Raw genomic sequence first — 15,844 nt, 5'->3', positions numbered from 1 at the left:
TCTAAAATAAAATTTGTTTATGTTCATCTCAAATACTACTAGTTATAGAATATAGTGGCTGAATGTGTCATAGTCATTGACTGACATAAAAGGAAGAATTAGAACGGTCTTGACAATTCGAGAAATAAATGGAGAGACTAACGTAAAAGAAAGGCAACTTAATAGGAACAACGTACTATGTTGACCTTGAATTTGCTATTCCTAACAGATCATGCATTTTCAAATGCCTCTAAAATGGATTCAACTGAATTAAGCACAAATGAAATTAGTATTTGATATTGATGCTTTCTATACATCTTGCATTTGAGTGAGAGGAGGGTACAAACATGATGTAATGTAACATGGGGTTGGATTAGTTTATGGAAAGTGAAAGTACAACTAAAGGTTTGAAATCTAATTTGGAGGGTGTTGTGGATGTTTGCATACACTTGCATTAAAAAACAGGTTTATGCGTAAATTTGTCAATTATACTCTTTATCAATTGCTATTATTTACCTTTTTTCGATAAAATTAATTAATACTATCTATTTGAAAAACTCAAGTTTGTTATTTGCAAATTTAAACAAAATTTTATTGCATAATAGTGATTCTATGAAGAGCTGAAACTCTATAAATAAGATGAGTAACATTGATAAAAAATTCAATTGTAAAATAAAAAAACAATTTTGATGGAAAAAAATATATATGTATGAAAAAAATTGGAATATGTTAGAAAGGGGAGAGTAACTAACAATGGTTTGTTATGAAAAAAATATAATATATTAGATTTATTAAAAACAGATAGTGTAGGTTAAAAATATAAATTTATTGGTGGATTAAAATAAGAGTATAATTGAAAGAGAAAAAAAAAACTCTAAAAATTCACTTTTAATTATGTGAATTGTTTCAAAACAACACTTAAAAGATAAAACTGAAAGGGAGCATAATCTTATTCATAAAAAATGCTCTCTCCATTCCTATATATAATTATCATTTGATCTAGTAAGAGAGTGCTTAAATATAGGGAAGGAGGGAGTATTTGATTTAATATATGACAAAATTTATGCTTTTTTATATTAAATGCAATAGAAAATCGGATAAAGAGTTATGTTAACGTTTGACTATAACTTTTTGAGGCAAAATCTTATGCATGGCCTAACTTTTGTAACTTAGTTCATTCATGTTCCTTGTTTTTGTTTTGTTTTCTCTTTTTCGAGTTTATAATTTGGATCTTTTAAATGTTCCTTGGCACACCTTGTGTTGGATGACTTTTTTATAGTGGTAATATATCATTTTAACCTCTTTTAAAAAACATATTAAACATATTAATTAATATGTTTTTTTAAAGAGGCTAAAATATGCAGTGAAATTTAGATCACACAACCTTGATGGACTTGATGGAACGATTAGCCTAGTGGTTATCAATGGATGCATTCTTACCTATTTCGTTTCCATATACAGAAGGAGCACACATTTGTGCGTTCATATAGTCATGAACTATATTCTGTCAATCTTTATCAAACTAAATAAAATAAAATAAAACTAAATTGCATTTTTGGTCCTTAACTATTTAGGTAGTATCGTTTTGGGCCCTCAATTACCCTTAACTTCTCTCTGTTACACATTTTGGAGCTTTCCGTTAGTTTTAATTCAAAATCGTTAAGTTTTCTTCATCTTGTTCTCCTCTTTTTCATCTTCATAACATCTCCATCAACCTTCAACAACAAGAATCCCAGAAAAATTTCATAAGAAAATGAAGAAAGCCTAACGTTTTTGAATTAAAACTAACGGATAAGACCAAAATGTGTAACGGAGATAAGTTAATGACCAAAATAAATCAAATTTTAATTAAGGGATCAAAGCGATACTACCTAAATAGTTATGGGACCAAAAATGCAATTTAATATATACTTACGTATAAAGGGATACTAAGGTTTTGTATGACTATATTTTCATCTAATTTTATCCTTTATTTAAATTATTATTTCTATTTTTTTTTAATAAGTTAAAATGGAATATATTACGAAATCAATGTGTCCTTCCTAATACAAGGTGTACTAAGAAAGAAACAGCATGGTTCAAACAATATTTACAAGAGAAACAGTACAAAAAATAAAACTAGAACAGAAATAACTATTAGTCTATGTCTATCATGGTGAACGGACTAAGCCACCAACCATAAAAGTAGAAGGGAAGAGTAGTAAATTTCGCCTTCAACCACATAAAAGTATGGGACTTATTCTTATCAACCACCTGTAATATCGAGCATGTTTTATCTGTAAAAAGCCTGTTATTTCTTTCTTTCCAGATTTTTCGGACGGTAGCAAATCAAATAACCCATCAAGCCACCATAAAGATGACCCACGACCACCACCCATCAATCGTCCCCCATCTACCCCATAACGCGCCCTCAACACCCTAAACCATAATGACTCTCTCTCCTCCAACACTACTTCTCTAACGGAGCTATATTAAACACCCTAATACTCCTTACCCTCAAACCACCAACCTCTTTACTCTTGCAAACAGTGTTCTAGTCCACCCAAGATATTTTCGTGTGGTCAGCACTCCCCCCACCCAAAAAAAATTAAAAATTAAAAAGAGATTCAATAGAGAGGATGATACCTGACGGAGCCTTGAAAAAAGAGAAAGAATACCAATGTATTGTTAGATAATGCTCACTTCTTAACAAAATGATTAATTATCTTAAAATTAATAGTAAAATAGTGTGTACTATAATTTAAAATACTCTTATTAAGAAAACATGTGTGCATATATTATTTGTGAGAGTGATTGTTTGGAAGCGGTTAAATTGTTTGTTGCTCGTCGTGATCATATCTTAGACATTTATGCTATTGACATCCTTCATATTAGAGATATCTTACACAGAAATGATAACACTATATTGATGCATATTCTTAAAGAGCAAAACATGTGTTAATATTTTATGGCTAAGAAGGGATCACATTTAAAGTGATCTACTAACTAAGAGTCTGAGACTGCCCCTTTTCTTATATGGAGTTTTTCATTCTGAGGGATAAACTTGAAATTTATTTCAACTATACTTTTTTTCGTTTTATTTTACCTCATTACTTTGTAACACTAAAAAAAATATATAGACTAATTAATAAATAGTAGTAGCAGTGAAATACTTAGGTAGACTATTTAATTAAATGAGAATATTGATGAAAAAAGCTAATAAATATTGCATTTTTAATCTAAAGTGATAAATAACACGAGAAATAAAAATATTACAAATGAGACACTCGTAATAAAATAGTAGTACAAATTTTTTTTTATCAAGTAATTTGATGACCAAAAATTAATCATTTAAGATGAATAATTGAGATGTATGAGATTTGTGTCCGTCCCTATATATATTATATATGTTCCTACCAACTAAGCTAACTTTATGGGGACGAAGTAGTACAACTTTTAACCCTAATTAGATTTTAGACTCGTGCTCCGCTCGGGTTTATTGTATAGGGATTGACATACGAATAATGAAATGCAATATATAATTGGTAACGGTGAAAAAATAACACTTGATAATACATAGTAGACAAAATAAAACACTTCATAATATGTATGAAATCTAAAAATATTATAAAAGAAAATTTGATAATCCTATCAATAATTCGGTAAAAGAAATATGAAATTTTTAGTACATTGGCATGTATTTTCATCACACATTGTGAAATACTTCCTCATATACGGCATTAGACGTTACATTAGTATCTTCACCATCTTCATCAGTGATCAATATTTTTAGTCCTTCTTTGGATGTAACTCTTGAAACAACAACATACAATTGTCCGTGAGAAAATACAGGTGTTATATACACCAACATGTTTAAGCGACTGCCCTTGACTTTTGTTAATTGTCATTGCAAATGATACAGTCAAAGAAAATTGTCTTTGTTGAAACTTAAAGGGAATCCTGACATCTGAAGGCGATATAGATAGCCTGGATACAAAAATCTGATCACCAACATTACTTCCGGAAATGACCCTCCCCTCAATGACGTATCTTCTCATCCTAGTGATAACCAATCTGGTTCCATTGCATAATTCATATCGTGTATCTATATTTCTCAACAACATAACTGGCACACCAACCTTTAGCCTTAATTTTCGATTAGACAGTCCAGAAGCAGTGATGGTGTTGAGGAATTCGGGTGTATGAACATCGTCAATATGATCACCGTTTAAGTTATAATGAATAGGTGAATCATAACTCAAATAAACCTTCTCCTCACCTGGAACCATGTCCAATATATAGTCGTTGATCTTCTCGACTATTGAATTTTTTGTTGTCAATATAGCTCTATTTTGAAAGTAACTAATGTCACTCATGCTCTCCAAGATGTTAGGATACGTGCTTTCAAAAAATATTGTGTTCAAAAAAAATATTGTAAAAAAAAAAAAAAAAAAAAAAGGCAACCGGATTAGGAATGAAATAAAGGCATGAAATTGGTTAAAAAAAAGTGTACAAAATATTGTAAAAAAAATAAAAGGCATGAAATTAGTGCGATGAATTTTTCTAGTATTGTGTACAAAATATTGTAAAAAAAAAAAAAAAAAAGACAAGAGGATAGCAAAATAAAAGGCAAGAGGAGATGAATGAAATTGATGCGATGCATTTTTTTAGTATTAAATAAGTGTACAAAATATTTTCTTAAAAAAGAAAGTGTACAAAAAATTGTCAAAAAAAAAAGTATAAAATAGAAGGCATCAAACGTGATCATCGATATGCTCATAGTTTCTAGAACAAACGTGCAAGAGGATATGAATGAAATTGATGCAATGCATTTTTTTTAGATGGAATTTGTTAGGTTATATAATTGCAAATCTAATAAAACAAATGAGCGGGAAAAAATTAGGTTAAGTTGCTGCAAACCTAACAAAATTAATAAATAAGGTCACAATTTTGAGCTTACACCATTTGATCAATTGTTTTAACTGGAAATTGGAAAATGGAATCAAAATAGAAGATATCAACATGGAGGACAAGTTTGGAATAGCATTAGCAAAGGCTCAGCCAGCAAGAGTCATTTCAAAAAAAAATATACAACTAGGGGTATTTGAAATATGGTTAGATTTATCTCATGACACAAGTATTTATTTATTGTAGTGTTTGAATATATTCATAGAAATAATTATTTCTTGTTAATTTGTAAAATAAAATTATGTCATGTTCATTTTATGTCAATAAATTCTCTAAAATATTTTGTGAATGCAACTCTTTAGTTGAAAAAAAAATAGTTTATTATTCTCTTAAATAAAATTTGTTCACGTTCATCTCAATACTGCTCGTTATATATATATACACACACACACTAGCGGTTGAATGCCTCTTAGCTAAAATATATATGAATAGTGGCTGAAAATAAATGGAAAGACTGAAAGTGGATTCAACTGAATTAAGCACAAATGAAATTAGTATTTTATATATTTTTTACAAATAAAATAATATTCATTCATTTAAATCAAGAAATTACATCATTCAACATCGTTAAAAACGTAAAGGATGAATCTGCGAACAAACTCACAACATCCAAGTTAATAGCATACAACTGTTCCACAAATCGAGTGTTAACTCGTAAACTCGCCCGAGTTTACGTTTTTAGGTGGCAAAAACGTGTAAACTCGGTTTTTGGTGAAATCGAAAAGTTCGACGAGTTTGACCGAGTTAACATGTGTTAAACTCGGTAAACTCGTCCGAGTTTACCTTTGATTTTTTTTTTTTTTGGTTATTTGTTTTGTCTCCTTTTTTGTTTCAAAATCCAATTCTTTTTTCAATTCCAAAGTGTTGAAATGTTGCCTTTACGGTTAACATAACTCGTTTTTTCCATGCTTGTTATGTACAGAAGCTACGCCAATGCGTGACAATGACATACATTGAATTTTAAGGAATGCATTCAGAAGCTTGTTATTATTGATTGATTTGAAATCATTCAAATATATTACTTGCTCAAGTATTTAAATGAGAAAATGGAGCAATTGAAGTTAAAGTTACAACTGAAGGTGAAATAGAGTTTAAATGTACTGATAAATTATGTTTCTTATTGTTAGAGTTTATTATTTAAATGTGGTTAATTGGTTATGTTTTGTTTAAATATTAACTTACATATGCTATATCTATAATAAATTTTATATAATTTTAATTTTAGGTAAACTCGTACTAGTTTACGAGTCGAGATTACGATTTGAGTTTACATAGCTAAAACGAGTTGAGGTAAACTTTCGAGTTGTAAAACATTACAACTGCATAATGCCTACAAAAATATATGATGAAATTAAAGTGACCGGAATATCCATTACCTCCGGATCTGCAACGTTGATGCCCAAATCTTTGATTGAACAATCAATCTTTCAATATGAATCAAATGAACACCGCACAAAGACGGGAAATCAAACAACGCCGCACAAGACGACGAACAACAAATCACCACACTTAGATGATGAAATTACAAAGAAAAAAAACCTAGATCTATGTGAAAATCACTTATTTAGATTGAAATAAAGAGAAAACCACCCCTCAATGAAAAAATTGTAAGAGAAAACCTAGAGAGAGAAAATTAGGGCCGACTTGTTGGAGAGGGAATATCACTTATTTGCTACCTGTGAACCGTGAAATTAGTATTTGATGTTGATGCTTTCTATACATGTTGATGTTGATGTGAAGGGAGAGAGTTTGAGAAGAAAGAAGTATGAGAGAAATAGAGGAGATTTAATGTATTGTTTTCTATAAACAAAAGGGTTAAATATGTTTTTGGTCCCTATAAATATATCAACTTTTCGTTTTAGTTCCTCTAAAATTTTCCTTCAATTTTTAGTCCCTATAAAATTTTGAGTCATTATTTTTGGTCTCTATTCTAAAGTAAATTTTAGTATTTTCTAATGAAATTGTACAGAAATGTGTAGAATATTGTAAAAACATTTTCCAAAAAAATTTAGAATTTTTGAAGTAAGCATAAATTAAATATGAATTTTTAACCATAGAAAATATAAAAATTCATTTTAAATTCATGTTTTGTTAAAAAATTCTAATTTTTTTGGGAGAGATTCTTATAATATTATTAAATTTTTTTGGACAATTTGATTCAAAAATATGAATTCTACATATGAGTTTACTTTAAAAGAGGGACCAAAAGTGAAGATGGAAAATTTTGAAGGGATTAAAAGTTGAAGGAATATTTTAGAGGAACTAAAACGAAAAGTTGGTATATTTATAGGGACCAAAAACATATTTAACCTTAAACAAAATAGAAAAGAAATAGAAGAGAGAGAAGTGTGTTTTAATTTCAATGGGACAAAAATACCCTTCAACTCTAACACTAATATAGAATTTTGTTAGTCAGTTTATATATTTATATAGTATAAATAATTAATTTCACTTAAAAAAAAATTCCCTCAAAAAGAAAACTTAAAAAAAAATGGCTCTATCAAACTTTATCTAATTAATTAATTAATAAATTAACTTTCTAATCTACTTATTTTATTAATTACAAGTGTAGTTAAATAACATTAATTAATATGTTAACGTAAAAAAATAGCATTAATATAATATAATTTTTTTTCACAGAAATTTAATATAATACAATTAAAATATATGTTTAATTTTTTTATTATCTGTTTATATTTTCTCTTAGTTTATAGTAGTATTTGTTTTTAAAAGTTATTTGATTTCTATTTTACCTGTTATTAGATGATTATCCCTTTCGATTATTCATTAATGATATTCTTTGTTTTTTGCTTGATATTCTTTAGTACTGTTCATTAGGAATTTTGCTGCACTTTTTCTTGGCATTGAAAGTTTGTAATCAATTTTCTTACGCCTGCAACTGAAACAGCATAAATGCAAAACGAGAAATATATTAAGCAACGTTTAGGTAAGTTGGGCAGAAACAAGGGTAGAACTGGAAAGTTAGAAAAAATCATCAATTCTCTGCTCTTTCTTCGCTGTTATGCGAAGAAGTTTAAAACTGGTGGGTCCCATACTTTTAAAATCTCTCTCCCCTATTTCATGTCAAACCAAACAAGAGAAATGCAATCTTTCTCTCCAACTTCTCTCTCCCCTATTTCACCTACACCAAACATAGTGTTTCTGATGGTGAAGACTAGGTCATGTTGAAGCATTTGAGTGAGAGGAGGGTACAAACATGATGTAACATGAGGTTGGATCAGTTTATGGAAAGTGAAAGTACCATTGAAATCTAATTTGGAGAGTGTGTTGTGGATGTTTGCCTACACGACAACGGTTGCATGAAAAAACATATTTCATGTATGTTAAATTGTGTGTTGTATACATATATGGTTAAGAGAAGTGATATTTATACAACTCTTGTGACAATCACTTTTCTCCTCTTCTTATTGGACAAAAACAATGGAGAGAGAGAAGAAGAGAGAGAATAAAAACAAATGTGAGTATAAGAGAGATGATTGTTTCAAAAGTTGTCAAAAAGTATATGTATAAATATCGTTTCTCTATCATTAAATTGTGTGTTGTGCATCCTTTTTCTTCAGCTTTTATAAATATGTTTTTAGTCTCTATAAATATTTCAATTTTTTGTTTTAATCTCTCTAAAATTTTCCTTCAATTTTTAATCCCTATAAAATTTTCAATCATTACTTTGCCCCCTATTTTAAAGTCAATTTATGTATTTTCTAATATAATTGTGCAAAATGTGTAGAACATTGTAAAATTCACTATAAAAAAATTAGAATTTTTTAACCAAACATAAATTAAATATGAATTTTTAACCACCGAAAATATAAAAATTCATATTTAATTCATGTTTTGTTAAAAAAAATTAGTTTTTTTTGGAGAGATTCTTATAATATTATAAATTTTTCTGCAATATTTTATTCAAAAATATGAATTCTACATATGAGTTTACTTTAAAGGAGGGACCAAAAGTGAATACGAAAAACTTAAGGGCTAAAAGTTGAAGAAATTTTTTAGAGGGACTAAAACGAAAAGTTGAAATATTTATAGGGATAAAAAACATATTTAACCCTAATTTTTTTAAATTAATTTGTCATTAATTCCTGTCAAATAACTTAATTTTATAAATAATCAGATAAAATTTTATAATTTCTATTATTTTTATTGATAAAAGCGAAAACAGAGACACATTAATGCTTGAACTTTAGCGTGATGTGCATATATAATTTCTATAAAAAGATCATACATAGTTTTAGGCTGATTTTTTCTTGTATTTTTACCCTTCATTTAGACATTTATTTATTATTATTTTTAATACTATTTAGACAAGAGGGGTTTCTAATCCTTCCATGTGTTCATCTACTCTGATGAGGAATCCACGTTTCATCTCTTCTTCCGGTGCTCCTATGCAATGAAACTTTGGAATTGGTTGTTTTCTCTTCTTAATACTTCTCTTCAGTTCAATTCGGTAGAAGACTTTTGGCTGTTACTAGAAAGAAACGGGTCTCATCAATGTAAGTTGGTTATTAAATCTTGTATAGTTAATATTCTCAACTCCATTTGGCACAGAAGAAATCAAATTAGGTTCAAGGACAAGACCTTGCATTGGAAATCTACTATTAATGGAATCATTGCTAAAACCTCAATTGCAGGCAATAAAACTAAGAAATCGGATAGATGTGACATGCTTGAGTTTAGCATCCTTAAAGCTTGCAAGGTTAACATAAAGGCACCAAACGCTCCATCCATTAAAGAGGCCTTTTGGTTCCCTCCTTTAACCTCTTGGATCAAAGTCAACACAGATGGAGCATCCATCAAAAATCCAGTTAGAGCTTCTGCATGCGGCATTTTTAGAGACTCTGATGGTGTTTTCATTGGTTGCTTCTCGCAATTCTTAGGCAGCAAAGATGCTCTACACGCTGAACTTGTGGCTCCCATGACTGCTATTGAAATAGCCTCTCTCAAAGGCTTCCAAAATGTTTGGCTGGAATTCACAACTAGTTAACTTGGCCTTCAAGTCAAACTTAGTAGTTCCTTAGTGTGTAAGAAATAGATGGCAAAATTGTTTAGTTAGATTAAGAAACATGAGATTTGTAGTGTCCCATATCAACAGGGAAGGTAATTCTTGCGCTGAGAGTCTTGCAAACCTTGGCCTTTTTTTTTTTCTTTCCCTCTTTTGAGTTATTTTGGTCTGATAGTATCCCTGATTTAATTAGGGGAGAGTACATTAGGAGTAGGTTGGATATGCCCAATTGCAGGTTCAGCACCTTTTGAAAAGGTTTTGGTCGGTCCCCTTTTTCTATTTTGTACTCTTTTTTTGATTTAATATAATGTTTTGATACTGTTGGCATCTGTTTAAAAAAGAAATTAGTAATTAAAAAATTAAAAGTTAAATTTCAAGAAAATATGAACTACACTATAAAAAGAACTTATTATAATATTTTTTTAGAGAAAATTATTACTCTCTCTATTTCTTTTTAAGTGTCATCTGAATACGGATTTAGCGTTCCTATCTAACTGTCATTTTGGTAGTGTAAGGATATAATTTGTCAATTATATTCTTTATCAATTACTCTTACCTCCTCTTTTTCAATAAAACTAATAAATACTATCTATTTGAAAAACCCAAATTTGTTATTTGTTATCTGCAAATTTAAACGAAATTTTGTTGCATATAATAATGATTTTATAAAGAGTTGAAATTCTACAAATATGATGAGAAACATTGTTAAAAATTTCAAAATAAAAGAACAATTTTGATGGAAAAAATTAAAAAAATGTGTATGAAAAAAAATTGAAATTTGTTGGAAAGAGGGAGAGTAACTAACAATTGTTTGTTATGAGAAAAAAATATAACACATTAAGTTTATTAAAAGCAAATAGCGTAGCACAAAAAAAAGTCGGTTCTAACTTTCTAATGAGAGAAACTCCAACTTCTCTCTAAACTTTCTTTTTCCTTTGTTCATCGAAGAGGGATGATTTTAGGTTATTTTTTGACATAGAATCACCCATCTACTTCTTTTTTCCTTTTTTTTTTTTTTCAATCTAAATAAGTGATTTTCACATCTATCAAGTTTTTCCTTTTGTGTTTTTTTTTTATTTCATCGTCTAAGTGTGGGGTTGTGTTGTTCGTCGTCTTGTGCGGCATTTGTTTAGTTCGTATTGAAAGATCTACATCAATCAATTATAAATTCAACCGATGATTTTGGCATCAACGTTGCAGATCCGGAAACATAAATATTTTAGTGATTTAGATTTTATCATACTATTTGTAGGCATTTTGCCGTTGTATGCTTTTAACTTGGGTGCTGTGAGTTTGTTCGCAGATTCACCTTTTATGTTTTTAGCGATATTTGTATCTAATATACTCCATCGATTTGAATGAATGAATGAATATCATTTTATTTTTGTCAAAAAAAAAATAGTATAGCAAAAAAATATGAATTTATTGATAGATTAAAATAAGGTTATAATTGAAAGAAAAAAAACTCTACAAATTCCCTCTTTTAATTTGGTGAATTGTTTCAAAACAACACTTGAAACTGAAAGGGAGCATAATTTTTTATTTATTTATTTTGGTACAAAAAGGGAGCATAATTTATTCATAAAAAATATTTGATTTAATATATGACAAAATTTATGTTTCTTTATTTTAAATGCAATAGAAAATCGAATAAACAAACACGTCATTTGATATAAATGAAGAGTTATATTAACGTTTGTTTCTAAAGAGTAAAGCAACACGTTAAAATGTTAAAAATAAAAAATGCAATTTTTACACATTAAGAAAATTGAATACACGTCTTAAGACAAAATATACAGTACTAAATTGAGGATTTATTTGCTTTTTATTTATTATTCTACCAAAAAAGAAAATGAAAAAAATTCTTATCGGTTCCCCTATTATTGAAAGCATGGGGATTGAGGAGTACACCGAATCGAAATCCCAAAACAGTAAAACCCAGTCTTGAAATTAACACTCTTTATTGAAGTCATTGGTGTCTATCTATATATCCTTCACTTCACCATCATCACTATTCTTACCCTCAAACTTTCTTTCTTACCTCCCCTATTCTTCTTCTTCTTCTTCTTCTTCAATTCAATTCAACCATCACCAGAAAGTAAAGGATTGGAGATATGACAGCTGGGATCGCGAATTATGTATTACCACCATTCTTAAGCAAAACCTACGATATGGTTGATGACTCTTCAACCGAATCGATCGTTTCATGGGGTAAAAACAACAACACCTTCGTCGTGTTGAATTCCACCGATTTCTCCAAACACATCTTGCCTAAATATTTCAAACACAACAACTTCTCCAGCTTTGTCAGACAATTGAACACCTACGTATGTTCTTACTTTACCTTTTCAGATTTTCTTAATTAGGGTTTTACAGTAATTCATTCATTACTTCATATCATATTAACTTATCGACCAAGATTTTATTAGGTTTTGTAATTGATAGAATTTATTTATTTATTCATAAATTGTTCAGTGATTATAATTGTGTACCCGCGTAATTGTAATTTGGTGATTGGAGAGGGAGCTGTGATTGTAATTAGAAGCAATTAGCTACCTGCTAGTGTTACCGTGGTGCTGCCGATGCTTCCACTCGTTGTACGGATGAATATTTTCCAAGAATTGGATGTAGGTAATATTTCCAAGAGTTTCATGGAAGGAATGTTTCGTTTCAAACCACCAGCCACTTTTTGCAGTTTGCGAATGTTATTATCGAATTCTACACGGTAAGTAGAATAGTGACTGCAATTAAGTAATAGGATTCTAGGTTATGGATAAGATAGGTCCCCTATTGGGGATTCATTAGTTAGTTAGTTATCAAAGTCGAGATACTTGTTCTGGTGCTGAATTTACCTCTCCCGTTCTTACTTTTTTAATACTATACATTTAAGAATGCTGGACTATTTGCATATTGTATAATTTTAATCATGATGGAGTATTTACTAGTCTCAGTCATCATATCAGCTATCTTTTTTTATTCATAAGCAGGGTTTTAGAAAGGTTGACCCCGACCGCTGGGAATTTGCTCATGAAGGATTTTTAAGGGGTCAAAAACATTTGTTAAAGAATATCAATAGGCGGAAATCTACTCATGCAAATGGTAATAATCAGCAGCTATCTAAGCCGCAGAACCCACCTGTTGGGTCATGTGTGGAAGTGGGTAAGTTTGGGCTTGATGAAGAGGTTGAAAGACTGAAAAGGGACAAGAATGTTCTTATGCAGGAACTTGTTAAGTTAAGACAGCAACAACAATCGACTGATAACCAATTGGTAAATGTTGGGCAACGTGTGCAAGTGATGGAGCAGCGTCAGCAACAGATGATGTCCTTTCTGGCAAAGGCCATGAATAGTCCGGGCTTTATGGCTCAATTTTCACAGCAGCAGAATGAAAGTAATAGACATGTTACCGCAGGTAAAAAGAGGCGGCTCCAGGGGCAGGAAGAAGATAGTTTAGCCACCAAGAATCCCCATAATCCTCTTGATGGGCGTGTTGTTAAGTACCAGCCTTCGATTAATGAGGCTGCAAAAACATTATTTAACCAGATGTTGCAAATGAACAGTTCTGCAAGGGTGGATTCCTCCATCAAGAACCTTGATGCATTCCTTATTGATGATGTTCCTTCGGCCATTCCATTAGATAGCAGTAGTTCGTCCACCCAAGTTTCTGGTGTAACACTTTCTGACGTTTCACCTATTTCTGGGCAGTCATGTATAGCAGTAGAATCTCAATTTCCTGTAAGTTGTATGACCAATAGCATGTCTGAGGTACAATCTTCACCTGCTGTGTTAACTGACTGTGTCAAAACTGCTGAATTTCCCGAATTTACAACAGCACACCAAGACAATATTTTGGATTTTGGTGAAGTTCATGGACTGGCTACAGAGAGCAGCTTCATGAATCCTGATCAAAATTTTGTGGGGTCTGTCGGTGAGAATGATGAGGAATTGGATGTGATATCAGCTGTTTTGGATGGGACACAGTCTTTGGAAGCTGATGCTTTTTCTTCTGATGCGAATGAAAATTCCAAGCTTCCAGGAATCAACGATGAGTTCTGGGAACAATTTTTTAGGCCAAGCCCACTTACTGGAGACACAGACGAAGTTAAAGGTAGTTCTCTAGGATATGGTTTGACTAAAGACCAGGAATTGTCATTAGCAAAGAAGATTCAACAAGAAAAGATGGATAAGATACAGCACATGGACCATCTTACTCAACAGATGGAACTTCTTGCATCGGACTCGACATTGTGTATATAATATACTTATATATATGTTTTTTGCAACTGAAGGTAAATATACAATTTTCATGCATGCCTTGCTGGTTCTAGTTGTTGGTATTTGACTTGAAACTGGTGTAATATTGTTTGTCATTAGCATGCTCCGCTATTGTTTTGCCTTCTTCAATATGATGCCTAACTGCTGTAAAAATAGGGAAAAAGATATAGCTTACATGACCGTATATTTTTTTTTTTATGAGTACATGAATGTCTATATAAAAAAATAACATGTGATCTTGCCCCTAATCCTAGATGTATATTATTAATACAGATATATTTTTTAATATTCCTTTGATGTATGCATTATAAATGTACAAAAAAAAAAGATTATATGCTTTCTTCACCATTTCTCAATATTCCTTGCATGCTTTGTATACATATTGGTGAGGTTTGGAATCCCTGGAAAAGGGTTCTTTGGGAAGAAGAGGACTGGAAGTTGGCTTGAGTATTTTGTAAATAATTTTCCAATATTATTTGTTCATGATTCCTGCAGAGGTTGATGTCCTTTGCTACTGGAACGACAAAGCCGTGCTTCCTACTTCTACAAAAACACCTGAAAGATATCACACCAAAGAAATTGTCCCCCACCCCGTTTCATGTTGTACTCTATTTGGGGGCCAAAAGACCAAATGCAGTTTAATTTCAATTTCATATTTCCTTATATTTTGAATTTTGACAACTCTGCGTGCTCTTCCTGACCATGGTTATGATCATAATGATGAACTCTGTAAACTCTTTCCTTTACTTTTCTCCTCCTACAGTCTATCTCCTCTTCTCATGTGTGTATATCAGCAGAGTGTTCTCTATAATTGCATTTTTTTGCGTTGTTTCCTTCAGCATTATTTACCTATGAAACACTAACAGACGCTCGACACAAACCGGACATGTCGACAGTGGTAGTGATTTAAGAAAATGAAATAATTGAATGTTCACATGTGTTGTGTCGGTTGATACGCTTGACACAAACCGGACATGTCGACAGTGGTAGTGATTTAAGAAAATGAAATAATTGAATGTTCACATGTGTTGTGTCGGTTGATACACTTTTGATCAGAAGTATAGACACTAGAGTTTGTTGGCTGGGTTCTGCGTTTCTTTGGTGGAGATTCTTCTACCTTTATTGGCTTCGATAGAATTTTCACCAGCTTAACTTGGAAAGAGTTGCGTATTTCCAAAATCGGTTGGTGAATTTGTAGCATGACAAAATGGATCCCTGATGCACACGGTATGATGTCCATCAGATATCATGCTTGGGGAATATCGCAATTTCCTCAGTTCTTAGATACTCAACTCTATAATAGTCTGTCTTCTAGCATTCCAATTGCCATTTTCTGTAGAAGATATGTGACTTCTGCACTGACCTTTTGACTAGAACTTGCACATAAAAAATCTTGTTTAAATTATGAGATTTTCTTTTTCCACCATCCAAGTTTCTCCGAATTTTCAATTTTGTCCTGTGCTGACACACAAACTGAAACAAAACTGTGACAACACGATACTTTTGGCTAATTGATATTGAATTGCTTTCAACGTGTATCAAAAGAACTATAAGCAAATAAACACAAGTGTCCTAATAAGATGTTTTAAAAAGAAATTTTATCTTGAAAATTGTATAT

The 15,844-nt window shown here is 30.9% G+C and overlaps 1 protein-coding gene across 1 annotated transcript; it reads left to right on the top strand.

The window, feature by feature from the left end:
* The first annotated feature begins 11,850 nt into the window (after positions 1–11,850).
* LOC11444444 (heat stress transcription factor A-1e) lies at positions 11,851–15,037 on the top strand. Its single transcript, XM_024782396.2, has 3 exons — positions 11,851–12,279; positions 12,940–14,240; positions 14,722–15,037. Exons 1-2 carry the CDS (start codon positions 12,067–12,069, stop codon positions 14,206–14,208), a joined length of 1,482 nt encoding a protein of 493 aa, XP_024638164.1. The 5' UTR covers positions 11,851–12,066; the 3' UTR covers positions 14,209–14,240; positions 14,722–15,037.
* The last annotated feature ends 807 nt before the right edge of the window (positions 15,038–15,844 follow it).

Source organism: Medicago truncatula, chromosome 4, assembly GCF_003473485.1.
Source record: "Medicago truncatula cultivar Jemalong A17 chromosome 4, MtrunA17r5.0-ANR, whole genome shotgun sequence".
NCBI lineage: Eukaryota > Viridiplantae > Streptophyta > Magnoliopsida > Fabales > Fabaceae > Medicago > Medicago truncatula.
Note: the sequence above shows the minus strand (reverse complement) of the source record. Positions and strands in the feature narration are given on the sequence as shown.